We start from the raw sequence: 22,339 nt of genomic DNA on the forward strand, positions 1-22,339 counted from the left end.
CCTTAAAATTCACAGGGGGGGTATTTAGTCATGTATTTTATTTTGCAGAACAAAACCTGAAAATCTCTTAAACTTGTGTTAACCACATACTTTGACTCTGGGATTTAACCAAAAACCAGTCCAAAAAACCCACTGGCTTTGAGACGAGGGAGCCTGAAGTGCAAAAATACTCATTTACGGGTTTGTACGACTCACTTAGCACTCTATGTCCTCTGTGGTTTGAGAGGAAGCTTTCCAAAGTTTGAAAAAATAATCCTGAGGATGTCATCAGGGATTATCTTGCCTTGTTTTTGGAGGTTAAACATTTTTTCAACAGAAACCCTGTGACAAACTGGAGCATATAGTTTGAATGGCATGAGCATTTACCAAGTAGGGACTAATAAAGAGTTGCTATTAGTTATGTTATGGGAAATGCAGGATCCAGATTTTTCAGGGTTGACCTGTACTAGAGACTAGATGTCTCAAAGCAGTATCTCTGCCTCTGATGCACTGATTTTGACAATTGTTTTCTTTTTTATTTTGAATCCCTGTCTTGTGAGTCATCCAACTTTATTGAAGTACAGTACTATATAACTGAAGTATCCTTTAGGACATTTAACACATCATACAAGCATACCAATTTTGACAAGGTAAAGGGAAGATGTTTCTTAATAAATAATCATAGCGATGTTCTGATACCATTTTGGCCTTCCCGATCCTGATTCTGACACCTGAACTTGCATATTGGCCGATACCAAGTACAGATCATATACCAAAAAATATATATGTATATAATTATTATCTTTAAGCAACTGTATACTACTAACCCTGTAAGAATGTGATACGACTGCAATAATCATTGTATGGCCTGGTTCCAGTTAAACCCTTTGCAAAACATGAGCAAATACATACAAAGGGAACTTTCTAAATTGACACATTTTTTAATCAGAACTGAAAAATAACACAAATATCAGCAAAAGTACGTTCAATGACCTATGATTGACGTTACACTGGTCACTTGCCCTTTACGGATATTGACAACTTTAGTAAAGTTGTACAAAGGCTTACAGAATGTTGCTGGGAAGTAGCAGAGTCCTGATCATGGGCACTGAGTCAGTGCAGAGACTGCTGTAATCTGGGATACCCAATACAGCATTTTAGGCTCAGAGACATTTCCAATACTGGTATCGCTATCGGTAAAATGCTGAATAATTAGAAGAAAGTGTCGAAAAGTACAGGGGTGACCAATAATGTTAACGATGGCACCATTCCATTAAGTGTCCCAGTGAGTCATGCTAACTACTGAGCATACACAATACTAGGGCCCTGTAACTAGCTCACCTAAATGGAATGCAACCATCATTAATCTTACAAATTCCACCTGGGTTTTTCCTGCTTTGCCAATCAAAATGTCTGTCGTGAAAAGGCTCTATTCTCCAGGTATTTTCTGTAGTTCCTGCTGTCTTTTCTACAGCAAGGTCTACAGCAGGAATAGCTCACACAGACACTGATATGCACAATTATTGTACATGTTTTAAAGTAACAGGGAATTACACTGGGTGAACATCTATACAACATTAATGACAGTTTCTCAGAAGCCTGGATTCAGTCTATTGGGGCACTGCCTGACAACCTGAGGAAAATTCATCTGGCCATTAGGCATACAGTTGAGACCAATCAAGCATGAAAAAAGAGCCTCAGCACTTAATAATCTCATTTCAGTCACCAACATTAATCGTCTCTGCTTCACTTGTTCTGTTGGACAGAGTGCTGATGAAATTTTAACTATAACATAACATTAATTTCAGAGATTTGAATGAGTCAGCATGTGCTCCGCAGTCTCATGTGGTTCCACCAGCTGTCCAACTCACTTTGAACAAGTGTTTATCACAGATTGGATTGGCCTACTCAGCATCTCAGTTAATAAACTGTCAACTGCAATTTACCGTCTCTAGAAACTGTGGACTACATGTGACCTTTTTCACATAAACACTGAAAACATCAGGGCTAAAGCATGAAAAAACCCACTCAGTGACTTCATATTGTTCTGTTTCTTGGCTCTCAGGAACTTACATCTTTGCCAACAAGATCCTCTTGATTTTCTACGATCCCCCACGGTGCAATGCCAATGGTGCAGATCTTCCCCCTTGACTTGGAGGCGTGATCTTTCAGTGCATCACCCACATGGCGAATCACCCCTGTGTGTGTGTGTGCATAAATGTTTAGTGTTGAGTATTTGCAAGGGGGACAGAGAAACATAAAAAAAAACAGTTTTGTCACAATCAATACCCAGGCTACACTTAGATAATGGTACACTCTGCTGAGAAAGATAAACAGAATCTAATGGGTGCAGAGTACAACAGTGTGGCAGCCAATGTGAACATGCGAGCGCACACACACACACACAGCTTCAAACAAAGACAGGTTGTAGCTCCCGGGCTCTAGTTGTTGTCCTCAGGGGAGCAGCATTCAGACCTGGAGGCCATCTTATCCCATCTCTCCTGCTGACATTCATTCTTTCTCTTCCTTCACCCTCATCTATCCCTCCAATCCATCCCTCTATCCATTATTCAGGCCTCTCTCTTCCTCTTTCTTGACTCTGCACCCATTCTGTCACTAAATCTTACTTTCTATTCCTTTCTGTATTCAAGTGTGCCCACTCTTCAGCATCCAGCACTGTATCATTTCTTTCCATCTGTTCTTAAACATTGTTATCCAGTCCTTTTTTCTTATTTCAAGCCAGCTTATCGTAATCTACTAAAAATGCTTCTATTTTTGAATATCCAGAAACAAACAGTGAACTCTTACAGTGAAGATATTGTGTAACAGCACTGATAACAGTTCCAGTATCAACACTACACATAAGGTTTTGGCTAAAAGCTAAGAAACAAATATGCTGTCCTTACCAACCCATTCTAAAAAGCATATTTATTTTGCAACACAGTCATTAATGTTAATCCCACCACACATGACACTATCTATATCTTACCAAGATCAGAAACATGGAGCTCAAATGTACTCGCAGAGACTACTTTTCCATATGCATGTTGACTCCACATTTAGCATAAATCATAAGCTGTCAATCTGTCCGCTGACTCCTCACTATATTCTTTTCAACACATTTTGTAAAAAACTCTGCTACCTAATCATCTTGCTGCTGTCAGACTTTGAAATAATTTCCTTCTGGACTGCTTTGGCCCTCCTCCTCCTCCTTCCACTATGTGTTCAAGATCCAGTCCACTGAGCTCCTCATAAATCCTGCTCCAGGCCAAAATCATCCTGCTACTCAGTATCTGCAGAAAGAGATCTCACAGAAGTCTTGAGTCTTTTTCACAACCTTGATTTTACTAGACTCCAGCTGGGAAATCCCTATATTGCTGAGTGAAGTGGAAATACCACTCCTAGTAAAGTATAAGTCCATGATAGCCCTCATTGCTTCCTCAATCCTTTCTGTCACAGTCCGTAATGCAGTGTGCGGACTCAAATACACCTTTAGCTCTAAATGTAACACTCCGTCACAGACTTTTGCCGATAAAAATAAGCACTCTACACTTCCTGACACTATTTTCATTAAAGATGCATGAAATAATAATTGAGAGCTATCACTTCACCTGTCTGGTCTGACTATGAGTGTCTCTCAGTATAGTTGAGTGCTCATAATATACTTAAAAGAACACTTTCGCAGTGATCCAGTGGTTCAACATCTTTACAGCCTTAAGGGGCTGGTGAATGATTATTTGATAGCTGATAACTTATGAGGAACATTTGACTACATGTCCACTCAATGTGTTTAAAAAGTATGTACAGTTCTTCACCTGTGTTGACCCCACCAGTGAAGATCCAGGCTCCAGTTGTCATGGCAGCCTTAATGAGCCCTTTGCCAAAGACCTGTTTGAGTTTGGGCTGCAATTCAAAGTTCTGCAGACCCCCGTGGACTGAGATGAGCAGCTTGGGCAGATCCAGCTGCCACTCCTTGGTCATCAGGTGGAGCAGCAGGTCAGGCTTGGTGTCATAAGAGACTCGCACATACTGAAAACAATAGAGCATGTGTAAGTGGTGTACAGTAGCACATCTGCTTCACCCTCAGGCACATGAGGACTAGAAGCCTGCATGCGCCTGAGAAATAGACAAACAGGAACACATACATAAACATATGTACAGTACACATGTAATAAAAGCATTCAATGTGAAACACATCTGTGAAGGCAATGAAAGGAAAGATAACACATGGATGAGTGTTGCAGACCTGCCGGCGCTTCACTACACCGGTATTGAACAGATGTTTGCTGTTATTGGAGAACCACATGCAATATAGAACATCTGTTTATCTACCTAATTCACCCTTACACACACTGCCTGACATGTGTTTGGATTAATAATTTAACACTGGGAATAAATCAGACAGTTCAGCCTTAATCATCTGACTTCCCTGAATGCTATAGCATGTGTGATTTGATTCTGTCACCATGGTTGTGATTGACGGTAATTGTGTGTAATTGTGTAACATATTCAATCAGACTATTTTTGGAATGGATCGTTTAATCAAGCAACACTTAAGTCTTTTTAAATATATAATGACATGATTGCATATAATCATACTCATTTGATTTGATTTTGTTGTTATGGTATGTGAAGAATGCAAATGCAAGAATGCTTATGTGTGACCAATCCTCATTACATGTCATTTCCATTTGTATTTGGACCATGTATGAAATGTAATAATTCACAATAAAACTTTGTGGGATAAAAACGTGGGATATCCTGGGAATCATAGCACCGGTATAACTTTGCCATCCAGATCAAGAGTAGAAATCATTTCTGTCATTTCAGACATCAACACTTTCCTCCTTTGTACCTGTGTGCTGTTACTCTTCATGAGTTTACTGCAGATGAGGAAAATATCTACGAATCACATTAATTATTTTTTGCTTTTATCTTTCAGATTTTACAAACCACACATTGGAAAGTTTTAATCAGAGGTCACAATAAGTTCTTGGTCCCTTGTGTTGTGTGGAAGTGTATTTTTGGATCTCCAAAACCAAGTTGTTATTTTCTTGTTTGAACCAGATGTTGACAATCCCAAGAAGCAAGGCATCTGCAAGAAACTGACAAAATACATCAAATTAGATGTGTTATGGGAGTCACCATGGCTTTGTTGGAGTGTCCCCCTCCCTGGAACTCAATGGTGCCAAAGGCATCAGTGGGGCTGAGCTGTGTGTGTTTGCTGATCGACCACTTCTCCGACAGGCTGTCATTCTTAGCCAGGCGCTCTGCCTTATCATTCTGACTGGATGAGATGCCTGGGGGCAGGCCCACATGCTGACCTATCAGACGCCCACAACAGCACCTGGAGGCGAGGAGAGAGTAGACAGGAATGTAAGATTGGTATATTAAACTGTAAGCTACTGTAGCATTGGGAAGGAAAAAGAAGATGGTGAGAGAGACTGTGTGTGTGTGTGTGTGTGTGTGTGTGTGTGTGTGTGTGTGTGTGTGTGTGTGTGTGTGTGTGTGTGTGTGTGTGACTGAGAGAAAAAAGCGTGCGAGCTGCCATAGTTATGTGCCTAGCAGTAAAAGAGGGCAAGGCTGAAGTGACAGCTTGTCATCTGACTTTCATCTCCTGATTGGGAGGAGAGGAGGAGAACGATCTGTAGGCCCCTGCAATCTTTTATTGGTTCTGTCTCTTTTTGTTTTCTGCTCTTCACAAACATCTGTCTTTTTCTCTCCTTCGCTCCCCTCTCCTTCTCCCTCGCTGCAACCGCAGGAGTTAGCAGATTGACAGTTGCATGAATTGTAGTATTCCTCCACGAGTACATGCTTATTCAGATGTACTGAATACAGCTTTCATATTCTGTTTTTTTTAACCTTGCAGGATGGAGTTGGAGCCCTGGGAGGAAAGGGAGTCAGGAGGCTTTGATTATCACTTCATGTTTACGTCATCTCTTACCAGCGGTACTTTGCCTCCTTCTGCCTAATGCATCAACACAAGTGCTTTTGACTAAAAAGGAAAAAGCTGATTTGATCTTGAGGAACATCGGGCTTCCACCCACTTTCCTTCAGTTATGCTAATTTTTTTTTACCTAACAAACAGTGGCATTTCCTGTGTCTGTGTGTATATGAGTGTGTATCAGGGCCCTTGCTTCAAGAATTAGACTTGCCTACCAACATCAGCTGTAGTAAATATTTCAGAAACAGCCCTTATAAATGTACTTTCACAGTTAAACTTTGCTATACTTAGCAGAATGCTCCTGTGAGCTTAAATAAACAAACTTTTAAAATGATGTGGAATATTTTAAAGTCTGAACTGGGCTGACCCTGAATTTCACATTTGTGGTTTTAAATTGTATAATGTCAGTGTTTGGCTCATTAGTGTGGAGCCTCTACCTGTGACGCAAATAGAGGCCAACATGATATTACTCTGAGGCATGTTTTTAAAGGTCAGTAGTGAAACAGGGCTCTTAATCTGCTATATGTGAGCTGGGCATTCACATTAGCTAACCTGCTCATTACTGTCTCGTAGCTTTTAACGCACAGCTGAATCCTGAATCTAGAAAAACTCTTTACCTTCTTCTTCTTCTTCCCAAATTAACAACTAAATTATGTTAACAATTATGCATAATGTCATTCACATTCAAACACACAATAATCACACAATAATGTAATGCATCAAGATTTCTTCCTTTACACATATTCTTACTCACCTATGGGGGTCTTTGGCGCTCACTATGATATGAACACATTCTCTTTTGCTGAACGCTCTTTCTATCCACGATTTCTGTGCCTGCAAATAAAGACATAAGAACTCAGTCAGTCTTTGTGCTGTCACTCCTGCATGCTCAGGTCAACTCCATTATCTGACAAAGAAAGCAGAAACAGGCTCAAATCTTGCACAGACTTGTGTTTTGACAGGAATTCACCTGTAAAATAAAGAGTTTTCTTGTCCTTCAAGATAAAAAAATGTTCTGTTTCTTGTGTAAAATGACCCAGACTGATCTCTGTTGTACAGATACGTTTCATCCACATCTCTCCAGTTATCTGGGATGGCAAACAGAGCATACACTTTGAAATGTTTGACCTAATGTCTCAGAGGTCACATTTTTTCTACAAGTTCGGAGAAAAAACAGCAATCTCACATCCAAACCTGGTTTGAAAACTCAACACACAACAAACAAACAGTCCCTCACACATAATTTAAACGCTGAAGACAGAAATGTTTTATGTTATTCAGCAACTCAAGCCCGAACAGGATGAGACGAAGAGCTGGCAAAGAGAAAAGCGGATGTTGAATGCAGTGAGGCAGTAAATTGTGTCCGAGTCCACAGACACTCTTGTGTGCAGCCAGCTGAGTGTATGTCTATATGATCAAGTGTGTGTACTTCTATGTGTGTATGCATTGTGTCATTATATTGTACATAGTCAAGAAAGACTTCCTCAGCATAATGCAGCAAGCGAGGTGGTGTATGTGTGACATTGCAGTCGCATCTGCTGCAGGTCTGAGTGACAGAGACTGACTAGAGCCAATTATCCTGACACAGACGCGACCGGAAAGACGGCGTAGAGCTCCAGAGCAAGCCTGAAATACACATGTAGCACAGGATTAAAAGCTAATGTATGTCTCAACAGATATGTGCATGAATACTTGTTATGTGCAAACAAGATTTCATGTACAACAAGAGGTAATATGTTGTTTCTACTGAAGAAGATGCTTCTTACAGCTCATAGGAAAGGGCACTATATCCAGAGCTCTAAGAAACAAATGGGGAAAATAGTCCACTTGTTTTATTCAAAGGTGCATCAGACTTCTAATGGCACGAGATCTGGCACTTAAGTGTCTTTGGTTTGTTATGTACCAGATACATTTCAGTTGTACAGTACATACTTGCTCATGTTTCTCTTCTATTAACCAGTTGGAAATGGGAGTACAAATGATGGTGCCCCAAAGGACAGGAGTAAAAAGGACTATGCTCCAAAGTGACTTTTAAAATGTCACCTATAGCACCGTTAAAAGAAGTTCATTTAAGTTTGACAAGAGAAAGTACATACTGCAGTTATTCCTACATAAAGATCACAAAGTACTGTACTGGTACACTGAAGCAAAGAGGTATTTCCATCGACATGCACAGCAAGTTTTAGAAATGAAACACAGAAAGGAGCACATAATAACGAGCCAATCCAGAGCTAACACACTTGGGATTAAAGACTATGATTAGACTTGTGTCGATAAACAAACAAAATCCTGTGAAAAAACAAATTCTCACATGTTCATTTCCCAAAACAGAACCTGATTAATCAAAAGAGTTTGCCTCTGTCATTTATCTTCCAATCAGTGCTGACAATGAGATAGGAAAATAGAAAAAATCTGGAGCTGTGCTGTGCCCTAATGGTGTATCTGATATCGTCGTGTTGGACAAACTTGTTGGTTAGAACATCATAATTAATATTGTTCCAGGGCCATCATTTCAATTTAGCAAAAAGGGACTAAATCTGCACTTAGAGCAAGCTGTTTCAGCTGATTGGTTATGTATAGGACTCTCACTCAGGAGACAGGGGTTTGAATCCTGTATGGAAGAGTTCACTTATTGGGTTAAAATAACCCTTTTCACAACAGTAAATACATGTCTGAAAGGATAACTTCTCCCATGGGCATATTCTTCCGGCCTTTTTCAACAAGTTGCAAGCTATGACATTCGAAAACATGATTGATCAGTTATGATGATGGTCCTGGAACAACATGAACACAGGCATGCTTGCGTTAACACGGCATGCTTGCACTAATAACTGATAAAGCGTATGTTTGCACACCATTATTGTTCAGTCTGATTTTATAATTTCTTCTCCTCACAGGTGACGTCAAAAGCTCTGATTGCAAAATGAAACATGCTTAAAATGGATTTCAATGACACAACTCCATTCACAATATGATTTTATCTCTAGAACTGACTTGTCCCATCAGTCATCCTATATAGGTATGCATGTCCCTGTCTTAAGAGATCAATATCTTTCAGTCTTTTTCACCCCTCTGTAATAAAGTTTTCATGTGTGTGTTAACTAACTGTGGAAATAAAATCCAGGTCATCCAAAACACCTATGTATTGCACACTGCACAATTTAAATGTTCTATTTCTGTGATTATGATAATGTTACCCTCTGCCATTTAAATGTACAACTTTCTACTCAGCACATTGTGGTTCAAAGGTTGCACTTCCTGTGTTGACACCACCATTCCAGGAAGTGGATTATGTCTGTGTGATTTTGTGGCGACAGAGCACAACACTAGAGGTCCAAAATAGGACCTAATGTCACAACGGGACAGTCACAGACAACCAGGAGGACACACAGACCAGACTCCCAAACCCACAGCGGAGGGAACACAACAGCCGTGAAAACAAAAGGACAGAGCTTTTTTTCTGCTTTTTACTCTGGGAGAGCTGCCCCGGCTCTTCTCCCAGCCAGCAGAGCTGAGAGCTGCTTGTACAGGGCTTTCCCCACTGCCACGGCTACAACAACACACGCCCCATCCGCCTGACTGGCCCTGTCACACCACGGCACGCCAAAACCCACCGAAACCGGCCACAAACAGGCTCGGCCTACACATAGGCACACTTACCCTAACACCAGACTTCCCACGATTAACCATTACTCTGGGGGGCTGGGGGGCTGCTTTTAGAGATCACCCTGGCCACGATGACTCAGCGGGCCACAACAACGCCCCCAGCCCCATTCTTTCCCTGACGTGCTAGAACTGTGTATCCATCCGCCGGCTCATCCTGGGACAAACTAGACCCGCTCAATGGTAGCAGAAGCAGGGTTTTAGATTTGATTTGTACCGACAGTCACGGTACACAAAAAGCCTTTTGTGTTCTCTAAGTAAATCCTTAAAAGAGGGAGCACAGTCGTTTCACCTCAGAGCGTCCCAGACAAACATATACTTCCCTTTGCACCCCATCGTTTCTCCTCCAACCCTTTCACTGTTGATTTCTCTTCTTTTCTGTTCAGACATTGTATGCACATTCTCTCACTCTCTCATACTATTGCATGTCTGTGTCTCGCTCTTGCTGTTGCTTATGAGATTTGACATGGTATGATGAGATGGCACATGGCCCGCACTCCATTTTGTAATTAAGATTTATCACAGGGGCGCACTCACACACACACAAAAACACTGCTGCTGTGTTTGTGTGTGTGTGTGTGAGGAGTGAGTGTGCGGCAAGTGAGCAGCATCTGACAGCCTGTTAGGGGTCTTGACTCCATTACGCTCGAACTCACCACTTCCACCGTCTTCTCTCGGTCCTCTCTTCCTTTTACTATTGTATCTCCTCTTTCTTATTGGCATTGGCAGGGAGCTGAATTGGGAGCCACATCCAATCAAGAGCCCTAATCTCTTTGCTCCCTCTCTTTTCTTCACCTTATTCTGTTTTCCTTTTTACAAACATGAATGACTAAGCTTTTCTATGACTATATAGGTTGCCATATAAGCACCCTGTATCACTTTTGCTGAGAGCATAAGAAATAAGTTGCCTTGACAAGAATTTTTTAAAAATGGAAACAATTAACAAGAGGGATACACACACATTCAAGATACCCAAGCACTCTACCTTTGTTTTTCTGGTGTGAATAAAGCTAAATCATCACCTTTCCTCTTGTGCCGCAATATCTTTATCTTCCCCTCTTTATAAACCCTTCAATTATTTTACACTAAATCTGGCTTTACTGTCATATCAGTTCTATAAAAACCCACCCTGAAGTGCATCTTCATTTCTTTCTTTTATTAACCTGGATTTAAGTGCACCGAGAACAGAATAACACAGACAGTTATAATACATTTTAAGCAACTGATGTCAGGAGACAAAGAAGACTTTGAAGACAGAGGAGAGTCAGGATGGTCAAAGATGAGAAGAGGAGTATCATAAAAGATATACATTTGATTCACCTTTAAAGTAAAAAATCTCCACAAATCTGTATGAAATCATACTGACTCATAGATACCAGTCACCTAAACACACCTTTTCATCAAGATAAATGCATTATTTCCTGAGAAATTAACTTAAAGTTTCGAAAAATGCCCTATCCCGCAACGTTAAAGAAAGTCAGAAAAAATTCCTGGAGCCATCCCTTTATCCGCACCAAAAGTTAATGGGGTCTATTCTGGGCTGAGACCCATCCTCCATCCAAGACTCATGGATATCCGTTCATAAATTTTTGTGTAATCCTGCTGACAAACCAACAAACCAACCGACAAACAAAAGGACACAGGTAAAAACATAGCCTCCTTGGCGGAGATAATGATATCATAACTCAGACAGTTATAAATGTCAGCAGACAGTGAACACATTTATGATATAGGATGGTCCAAGATGAGAAGATAAGTATTACAAAAGATACACTCTTCTTAAGACACATTTGATGCACCTTTAGAGTAAAGTATAGTAAAGTCTTGAGTCATAAAATAAAGGAAAAAAAATAAAGAAATAGAGAAAAGCTCTACCGTATAGCCCTTAGATGGAGATACAAGCCTCTGGATATACTACCACTGAAAGAGTCTCGGAAGACACTCCAACATCTCAAATACAAAATATTGTATGATGTCAAAATTTTCTGCTCAAATGTTTCAATCAAGAATGACAGTAGTAGTAAACAAAAATCAGTAAACAGAGAGACTAATATCCACAAATGGAAAGATAGTGTAAACTGTAGCGAAGAAGTTTTAAAAACACTGCCAAAATTAAACAACTATCAAAACTGTGACACACGTCTTGTTTTGTGACTCACCTGTATTATGTGATGGGCTGCATTGTTTTTGCCATCCCTTCATAAGCATTGCTGAAGGTAGTGTAAGAGGCATGTCCCAACTTTAAAACTAAGATAAATGAATGAAACTGATCAGAGCAAAACTGATCAAGCCACCTCTCAGTCGACTGGCAACTGGTCTACTCTGGGACTATTAGCACTGCTTGTATGTGTGCATGTTTGTGTGTGTGTGTCTGCGTGTGTGCTAAAGGTACCCACTGAGAAAGCCCTGAAACATCACTTAATTTGACTTTGCCTGTCTCTCATAGTCTCCTCTCTGCTCCCAGATCCAAACAGCTGTCAGTGCATGTATGAGCTAAGAAATTAAATGTTAATATAAAAAAATCACATCATGACACAGCTGGTTAACTATTTTTACGTAATGCAAAAATAACGGATGACCCCTGTGAAATATTCCAAAGAAAATTAGCTGCTGTCCTCCACCTCTAACAAGAACCTCACCTGTTTTAGATTCAAATTAAAGTTGGACTGTCAGGCTGTGCGTGTGTGTGCGTGCATGCATGCTGAGTATGTGAGTGTCTGTGTGTTAGAGAGAGTGAGAGTGAAAGAGAGCGAGTGATCTAAGCCACATTTCTGTCTGGGATCAAGACCAGAGGGGGAGTCTGAATGGCAAGAGAGCCTATTAGGTGGAGCAATATGACATCCCTCTAGCCTACTCACCATCCTTACCTTGTCCTAAATGACACACACACACACACACACACACACACACACACACAGACACACACACACACACACACACACACACACACACACACACACACACACACACACACACACACACACAATCTTTGCTGTTGCATCTGCAGTTTTCCAAGATTAGTCTCCATGCTGTTTTCAGTAAAGGGATTATTGGACCTGTACATAATACGGAGCAGGTTTAATTAGCAGGAGCAGTGGGGGAAGCGGGGCACATAAGACTGTAATCTGAACTAAATGAAGTCCAACAATAGACAAGCAGGAAAAACACAGAGAGGAAAGAGAATGTTCTTTCCAAAAACTGTAATCCTACTTAATGTAAAACAGTACACGCACACACCTACCACACACACCAACAACACAATGTGAATGTAAGCGTACAGTAATGCATTCAGTGTCATGACAGACTCAGAATGCTTCGAGGTCTGCACCTGAGTCCAGATAGTCCAAATACTGCACCAGAGGCGGGTGTGTTTATGTGTATCTAAACAAAACAACACACAAACACACACCAATGAGCAAAAAGTGAGGACGGTAAGGTCATGTATGTGCAATGTCGAGTAAGGCAATTTAACACAGCTCTTTCATATTTCAGATGTGTTTTTTTGTTATTTCACGGCATTCAAGTTTTATATTAAGATTGCAGCACTTGATAAATATTGACATGATGCCACTCAATTGCTGTTACCATGGTTACTTTTGCCTACTGTGACATGACGTGCAGGGCCTTGATTGAGTTACAGTATATAAGTTTTCTGGTGAAAATTCCAGTATTTTTTCATAACAATATATATCGCAGTGAAACAAATTGTCACAATTTAATTTGTTTTCCAATATCGTGCAGCCCTGAGAACATGACTCAACAACCCTATTACAACTATATACTGAGCCTGGTGAAGTTTACAAGGGTTACATTGTGGCACAATAGAAAAAATACGAGCAGCCTTGCATGGGTGTTATTTCAATTTTACACTATATTTGCCCTATACAGTAAAATATTATTTTTTTATGGCTTCCAAAACGAATGTGCCCCATCATGTTAACAGTCTTAGCCAATTCACATCACAAAAGCACACAAGGTAACAGACCAGGTAAAATAAGGTTTAGATATAAAGTGTGGACAGTCTTGCTACAAACCTCTGTCTGTCTTCCTAATGACAGCCAAGCATTTTAACAATATTTTAATGCCCAAAGTAGATCAGATCAATTCTCTGGGACTGACTGGGACTCTACTGTGCATTAGAAATATTTAGCAACATAACTGTGTACAAAAGTACAATCAGAAAAAGAAATATGAGTGGCAAAACTTATTGTTTGAACCCATGGCTTGTATATGTATAAAAACTGGTTGGAAGAAGTTTCTGTTGCAGAACTCTTTAAGCTATAAGCTGTATCTCCAAGTGATCTGTACTGTTAATCCAAATTTTGCTTGGAGAAAGAAACTCCTCGGCTTTGCAACAGGGTTATGTAGACACCACCGGGTTATTTGCAATGAGTTTGAACTCTGACGCATTTTACATTTTGTGAAAATTTTGGTCAAATGATCCAAACAAGTTCACCATCTAAAGGATGTGATGAGCTTCTCAACAGAGGTCATGTGGTCTGTCTCCTCCCGTCCACTGAATCTACTGGATGTGATGTAGATGCTTCAATGCACTGATGAAATCCAGATTTAAGAGTTTATTATACTATTTAATCCCACAAGGGGAAATTCTTTTTTGGTTAACATGTGTGAGCTGGTTCAGATATGGAATACAACCATATTGGTCATCTGTGGAGCAGCTTAGTATGACCCATATTTACATTTATTATTACCACAACCTTTTCCTGAACCTATCCAACAACATTACCACTAAAAGTAATCTGCAATTCTTTTAACTCACATCACTTTTTACTCTCTTATTACGTATCTATATTGTATTTTTATGTCCAGGGCTGGACTAGACAACAAGAGGCTAGTCATGTGCTTTCAGTGGAGATCTTTTCATAAATACAAACTTTATGTGACAGAACTACTGTACGTCACCTATGTAAGGTATAATTTATGTTTCTAATGAAGCTTTTTTGAACCCAAACCACAATCTTTTCCCAAACCTAACCATGTAACCAAACTTTATTCCCACGTTAACCATGTGACACATGACTCTCCACCAGCAATATGTCGTAGCTTGTGTGTCATTGTGGGAACAGTCACATATGTTTTTTTGGGAGTCATTGAAACTCTCCCTCTTCAGTTGTTTAGGTAGAAGGAGTCGTTGAATCTAGCTGCTGAACTCTTACTCTAACAGAGCAGTTCAGAGTTTTCAAGATAAGCTGAACCTCGCTGAGTTTTTTTATTTGTGTTTGTTTTGGCCTTGCTTTCAGACCCTGGCTGACCACAACACTTGAAATGAGCTGCAGTTAAAAGACAATTGGCACAGCCACTTCACCTTCTATCTCTATGACACTCATCTTCTCTTAATGTCACTATGTCTCTCTCTGCTTATCCCTTCTCTCTTCTCAGTCCTTCCCTTCGGTCGAGTCTGTTTGTAATCCCATTCAACAGCAGCCAAGGGCAAAATCAAGCACACAATATGTATAACCCCTGAGATGGGCGATATTATATGCAATGACCTTCACATGACAGCCATCTTAGGCAAGTCAATGCATTGGTAAGCAGCACTTGGTTGTGACTCAATGCTTGATCCAGACCCACACAGACCAATGCCAGTGCAGTGTAGTTACTGCTTACATTAAGGATGAGGTCAATGACTGTAAATGCAATCTTGTCAAGGAAAGGAACCACTTATGCAAGTGAAATAGCATTCAGTGACCTGGACACGCAAACACTGGGTTTATCATCCTGGAGGATAGTCGGCATGCAGGAGTATGGTCCACACACAAATTCATACACTCTCTCTGACACATACACACACAAACAGGGTTTTCCACTTGTTGAAGCATTTTGCAGCTTAAGAGATTTAAAGTATAAGCCAAAAAATTGCAACAGTGTTGATTTACACGACCAAATTCAAATGCATGTGCGAAAATGTGTGTGTGTGTGTGTGTCTGTCTGTGCGTGTGTGTGTGTGTGTGTATGTGTTTTCATGGGTCAAGATTGGCATGTGTGCTTATTCTGACCCTATTCATTTGTTGTTGAGGTACTTTCTGACAAAATGGTTAACAATCAGCTGCATATTGGAGGCTCTCTGTAAGTTTTCTAGAGCAAAGTGCAGATTGTAGGCTGAACCAACATTTTCCACTCCGCACACTTCAGCTCTTCTCATTCCCATTCTCTGGTCTTGAAGGAAGAAACGAAAAAGGAAAACACAGAACCCTCAAAAGTGCAGACTGCCTCAGCCCAAACTAATCTTTTCCATCACTCTATTGTGTTGGATTGCAAAATGGCCAATAGACAAGATAACCAAGTGCTGATTGGGGGTTGTCCTCTGGTGTGTTACACCACGGAAAACCTCAATCACAACCTTTCCACCTCTGTTCAGCAGCTCTCCTACAGTCCGGTAGACTGGAGGTTATCAGTAAATTGGTCGACAACCCAGAGCAACCCAAAACTACTTTTCTCACCTCTCTATTCCCTATGAAGTATATACTGAAGAATATTCAGACTATAAATAACACCAGTGACCAAAAAACTCAAACACAAGACTGAGGGTGAAGACTCAGTCCTCCTGAGGCAATTGCCCACAATTTCATCATGCTCACTATGTCGTCCAATTAGAGCCATGTAAAAACCTCAATTAAAAAATAGCTTTATTAAATTTCAAACATTAATAAGTACTAAAGATAAACATGGAACATTTATTTAAATCCCATAATTTGTTAGGTGCCACTGGGATTCTCTCGTTTAATCACACACAATACACAAATTCACACTGTGCAAACATAAGCTGCTGAATAACAAGTCTCTCAATGCTTTTCATTAGCACCTAACTGCATATATTGGATCATCCGCCTGCCAAAAAATGGCAAACAAAGCGCTTTACACTAAGCAGATGGGCTTTTATTTTGTCCTTAGTGGTTGCTTTCAAAGAAAATGATGTAGCAGATATAAGAAGGCACATCTTACATGAATATTTAAACAGATGTAAAGCCTTTTAAGTTTTAATAGATGATGACTGGGTAACTCAAGTTGCAATAAATCTATTCTTCAATCTTAAATAGGCTTTCCAGGCTGCTCGATGATTAATAATCATTCACAACATCAAAGATCAGATCAATGACTAGCGTCTGACCTTTTAACTCAATGGCCATGAGGAGCCCTTCAGCGAAATCATCTGAAATGGGATTCCTGCAATCCCGATGGCAGTATTTAGGGCAGATTGCACACGGTTTATGGAGTGACTTATATGTAATTTATTGATCCGCCTGCAGCTATTTAATGTCCTTTGAACTGAAGAGTGTAGATAGCGTGAAACTCATGAAGTAGTTTTTCTATTTCACTGTATACACTAAGTTTGATTTATACGAAATTTAATTTGAATCCTTTATACCCCTTAGATAAATAAATGATTACACTACATTAAACTACTATTCGATGGCACACATTTTAAAGGTTTTCTATGAAACAGACCTACAGTCACTGCATTTCATTGTGTCATTGGCAAGTAATCAGAGCACAATATGAAGGGGATAAATAGAAACTGCCACAAATCCTGAGATAAAGTTATGTGAGAATGCTGAATAGAAATGTAAGTGAGAAAGGGAGATCAACAGCGATAAGAGGAAAAAAGGAACAGCATGGTTGAGTGCAAGAGTCAAACACCCAAGGAAATGAAAAAGTCAAAGAGAAAAACAGGGACACTGAGGTTTATGTTGTTGCTTTGTGGTTAAGGATGCATTGATCTGATTCACAGGATCGACATCTGCATCAATACTGACTCTATTTAGCAGTTTGGGCTAGATGTGACTGAGCCACATAAAATACAATTTCACTGTAAATGTTGTCAGAGTTTCAACTATCAGTTACAGTCTATCAGTTATGACAGGCAGCCAACTTTCTTTCGTGCTCCTACTACATTCACTGAGAATGAGCCTCAAAAATCAACTAAAAATGCCTGTGGAAGATGCTGCCGTTAATCACACAGCCTGTTAAAATCATTGAAACCAATGTGGTACAGAATGACGATGCAACAACCAGGTGCACTTAGATGCTTGCACAAAGCAATGGTATAAGAAGCGCTGCATTAAATATCACAATCAGTCCGTTTACAGCAGGGATGTAATTCCAGGGAACTTCTCTCCCTCTCTCAGTTTTTTTGCAGAGCATGTGCGAATGTCAGTAGACACGAGGGGTAGACCAAGGGCAGATTGTCCACCACGTAATCATAGCGGATGATGCTGTTCTCAGACATATTTTACAAAAAATAGTAAATAATGCTAACATGGGTCATCAAATATACTTGGGCGCCATTAATATACCTGGGTGGCCCGCTCTTTAAAGTCTATGTGTGGGAAACACTGGCTTGTATTGGGTTCTGTTTTCATAATAATATGTACAACGCAGAGGAATGACTTGCATGTAGAGAAGTATTTAATTAGTTGTTTCACACTAAAGCATAATTTTAAAGAACAATGGTAAAAGATACTAATAAAAAGAATTCAGTTTCTGCATTGTTCAAAAATCAAATAAAAATCAAATGCAAAATGTATGAGGAAAAGACTGGTGATTTTTCAATGTACTTGGGCATGCGTCCGTTTTCCTCTTGATTAGACTGCTGTGACGTGCTTCTTTGCTTACTAGGGCGCATGTGCGGGTGTGTTCAATGTGCGAGTGTAATGAGAGAATGCTTGCTTGTTTTAGCTCCCGTCGTTTTCAATCCATCTCCTGAGGCTAGAATAAGCAGCTCTCTTTCCCACAGGCCTCTGCTAAGCCTAGCTGAGCATCTGTCCATGCAGGCTCTAATCAACACTGGCATGGCCATTCTGTCTGTGACAGAGAGGGGAAAAAGGGGGAAGGCGGGTTCACACTTTGGGGGGTTGGAGGCAGGGGGACTGTCGTCAGCATCAGAGGAGATGTAGAGGAGGGAAGGGTTTTAGAGAGTAGAGAGGTAGGTGGTGGGAGAGATAAGAGGCGACAAGAGGTGAAGGTGAGAAGAAAGAAGGGGGAGAAGGGGAGAAAGTGGGAAGTCGTGACATAAAGCATGTTGTATCGGAATTTGTGTGAGAGACATGAAGGTCAAAATGACATGTGAGAAAGAGAACGTGTGAAGGTGAGCAGAGGGAAAAAAGGCAGGAGAGCTTACGGAAAACAAAGGTACTTCTGAAGTGAGGATAAAGTGGACATGGCTGAGGTGAGAGAGAAGAGAAGAACCTATCTGTTGTACATCAGATGCCAGGTCCAAACTGAATTGGGAATTTCAAAAGCGCACACAATAATAAAAAGCAGTAGAAAGAGTGGACAGAGACAGAGAGAGAGAGAGGAGAGGAAGAAATAGACTGACAGTGAGGAAAGATAAGGTGTAACCATTTTGTCTGTGTCAAGATGAGGGCAGAGAAGTGAGAAAACCTTCCATCAGCAGAGATGAGAAGCCGGCAGAGAAACGAGCCACAGTGAATGACAAGGGGAGCAACCGGCAAGTGAACTGCAGTCAGTCTAATGATCACACGGCGTTTAAGTTAACCGTGGTTTGATTGAAACCTGTCAAGTAGCCTGCAAGAAGTGACGGTAGGCGTTCTAACAGTCAGGGGCCAGAAGAAGGAAAGAAATAGGTAGGAACAGAAAGGTTTTACTTGTTTAGTGGTTAATTTGTTAGGTCTGTTAATTCATCAGAGAAATCCTGAATGGTGATGTTCAATACAAAGTGGCAAAAATATGAAGTCTAAAGTAGAGTTATCAGTCCATAATTTGATCAAAATAAAATTAGTTTCCAACAATTTGATAATTGATTTATTGTTTCAGTCAATTTTCAAGTAAAAATGTCAAACACCTGCTGGTTTCAGTTGCTAAAATGTCAGGATTTGTTGCTTTTCATCATTTATTATAGCAAATCATAAATGTTGTTAAGTTTTGAACTGTTGGTTGGACAGGAGATGCAATTTGAAGATGTCACTTTGGGCTCTGGGAAATTGTGATGATCAATTTTCACATTTTTACCTCTGCCTTGTCCATTTGTTTGAAGGTTGGTTAGTTTGTCAGCAGGATTAAAAACTACTGAAATGAAACTTGGATGAAGGATGGGTTTGGCCCACAGTAGACCACATTAACTTTTAGTTAGTAAATTTTTTCTAACTTTCCTTAAACATTTTGATTAATTTCTCAGGGAACAATGTAAAGAACTCGATGACAAAAATCAGGTGTATTTATGTGGTTGGTACCTCTGAGTGAGTACAATTTAATGCGATTAAGAGATGTTGGACCTTGGCGGCAGTATGCACTCTACTAGTTTATCATGTTATAGACTAAACAAATAATTGATTAGTTTTATTAGTTTTTTTAAGTTAATCTATAATGAAAATAATCATTAGTTGCAGCCCTATTTCATTCAGTCTGACATTGTGTTTGCTGATTTCTTGTTGGAAGTGAGGTGTTTTGTTTTGCACCTGCATTAAACTCAGAACTCAAACATTCCAGACCTCCTACTAGAAAACGTTCAATAGAACACCACTCAATTCCTATTTGTAAACTCAAGGCACATCCACCTACCTCGAAGCAGTTGTCTGATGTCACACAACAATGGCAGCGCCATAGAATGTAATGTACAGTAATGGACAGTAAATTTTATTGGGGGGGGCTTGGTGGAAGTTGGAAATCTCAACAAGGAAATTCGGACCTCTGACTTTGGCTGGAATACATCAATAGCAGTCACTGGATCAGTTAAAGGATAACTACCGTTTTTTACAACCTGGACCTTTTTTCTAGCAAAATATATGATCATTTACTCACCCAGATAACTTTGGTGTCATTTGAAGTCGTTTGGACGAAATTAGATCCGGTGTAGCGCCGATATATCCATATAATGCGAGTAACGGGGCATCGACACACAGCCTCTATATAACGCATTATCTGCCACGAAACTAGTTAATTTCACTAATATTTTGTTACGACATGCTAGTGCTATTCCCCTCTGAGTCCGGGCTCGTCCGTTATCAACATCCGGGGTCAAACTAGCAGGTCACTAGCATCTTCCAGGTCAGAGGTAGTAGATCAACCTACAGACCCCGGATGTTGACAATAGACAAGCCCGGACTCAGAGGGGAATAGCACTAGCATATCGTAACAAAATGTTGGTGAAATGAACTAGTTTCGTGGCAGATAATGTGTTATATAGAGGCTGTGTGTCGATGCCCCGTTACTCGCATTATATGGATATATCGGCGCTACACCGGATCTAATTTAGTCCGAACGACTTCAAATGACACCAAAGTTATCTGGGTGAGTAAATGATCATATATTTTGTTAGAAATAAGGTCCAGGTTGTAAAAAACGGTAGTTATCCTTTAATTTGATTTAAGTTGATTTAAGAGCTGCTTGGGAGCTGTCCATTGCACAGCTGTGTCAAATTCATCTACATCATCCTTCTGCTACATTCTTCATGGAGGTAAATTATACTAGCCTTGAAGGCAGATCACCATTTTTAATCCTGCCTAGAAAGCTCTGACAATTGTTTCTGGAAGCTGCAGAAACAGCCATCAACTAACACAACATATCTATTTAAAATTGGGGAAACAATTGGAGATGTGGGTGAGTTCAGACAGCTGGAACAAAGCTATGTGTTACAACATGTGCTGGTTATATTTAGTTTTTGTCTTTCTTTGTGTGCTTTTAAGCTTCATGTGGTATCTCTACCTGTCCAGCACCGTTGTACCCCTCATTATCTGGCAGCTTTTGCTATTCCACAAAATGATTGCTGTTTACCAGACCACTGGCACTATGACTTGGACACTGTGCGTGTGACCACCATTATCATCAAGTGCCACATTCAAGGTCACAACAAGAGCTGTTGCACTCCTCTGTGCTGAGTTGTGTGTGTCTATTTATGTGCAGCAGACCAGTGCCAGTGTAATGAAGTTGCAGGTGCTGAGGTGGTTCAGGGCAAGGGCTGTGAAATTGCTTGTTGTGCGACCACCACACTCAAGCCGATGGGAAGTTTGTATGTGTGTACTTGTGGAAAGACATAGAGATAGAGAGAGAAAGAGGAAAAGAAAAGGGGACAGGCTGTCAATTTTGAGAAAAACTGCATTAAAAGAGGTCATTATTATGCTCATTTTAGGTTCATAATTTTAACCATAATAGGTTTTCTCATACTGTCCAGTGCAGCAGCACTGTATTCCCTCTCTGAAATGCTCTGTTTTAGCTGCTGTCTCTTTAATGCCCCCATCCCAAGTGCCTAGTTTGCTCTGATTGGTCAGCTCACACACGCATAAGCCAGCACCGCTCACCGTGTCTCTGGTCGGCTCTGTGGCATTTTCAGCTTCCAGTTAGCTTCACTTCTACCTTAAATACAGACATAAATTATATAATGTGTGACATAATGACATAGTGTGATGTCACAGAGTCACAGAATTAAAGGTGGGACTACTGACTACTGTTTGAGGCACTTCAGGAGCAGTGTTTCTTGTAGGAGAGAAGAGCTCCTGGTGGCGTGGACTTTGGACTTTTTTTAAACTTTCAAGACCTTTACATGCACACTAAATTACATAACACACTGAAGGGAAGAGAAAAAAATGTAAAAGCATAATAGGTCTCCTTTAAAATGATCTGTACTTTAGAGGCTCATATCAACTGCCTTTGACTCGGTCTATTCTCCACTTCTTTTTCTCACTCTTTCTTGTCATCCCTTTTATCAATTTATAATGGATGTATTTCTCAGGTCAGGTGTACTTGGCCAGTGACTCATTTTTAATATCACAACCAGCA

At 40.3% G+C, this 22,339-nt stretch overlaps 1 protein-coding gene across 9 annotated transcripts in view; it reads right to left on the reverse strand.

Annotated features, from left to right (window-relative positions):
* trpm3 (transient receptor potential cation channel, subfamily M, member 3) overlaps positions 1-22,339 on the reverse strand; it is a 165,765-nt gene that overhangs the window by 74,225 nt on the left and 69,201 nt on the right. For all 9 annotated transcript variants that reach the window (XM_084360389.1, XM_084360383.1, XM_084360388.1 and 6 more), the window contains 4 exons: positions 6,678-6,757; positions 5,125-5,326; positions 3,795-4,008; positions 2,053-2,177 (listed from right to left, as the gene is read on the reverse strand). In XM_084360389.1, the coding sequence (XP_084216515.1) occupies positions 2,053-2,177; positions 3,795-4,008; positions 5,125-5,326; positions 6,678-6,757 (621 nt within the window). The remainder of the gene's footprint in view (positions 1-2,052; positions 2,178-3,794; positions 4,009-5,124; positions 5,327-6,677; positions 6,758-22,339) is intronic.

This window comes from Pagrus pagrus (genome assembly GCF_965226575.1).
Source record: "Pagrus pagrus genome assembly, chromosome: 8".
Taxonomy (NCBI): Eukaryota; Metazoa; Chordata; class Actinopteri; order Spariformes; family Sparidae; genus Pagrus; species Pagrus pagrus.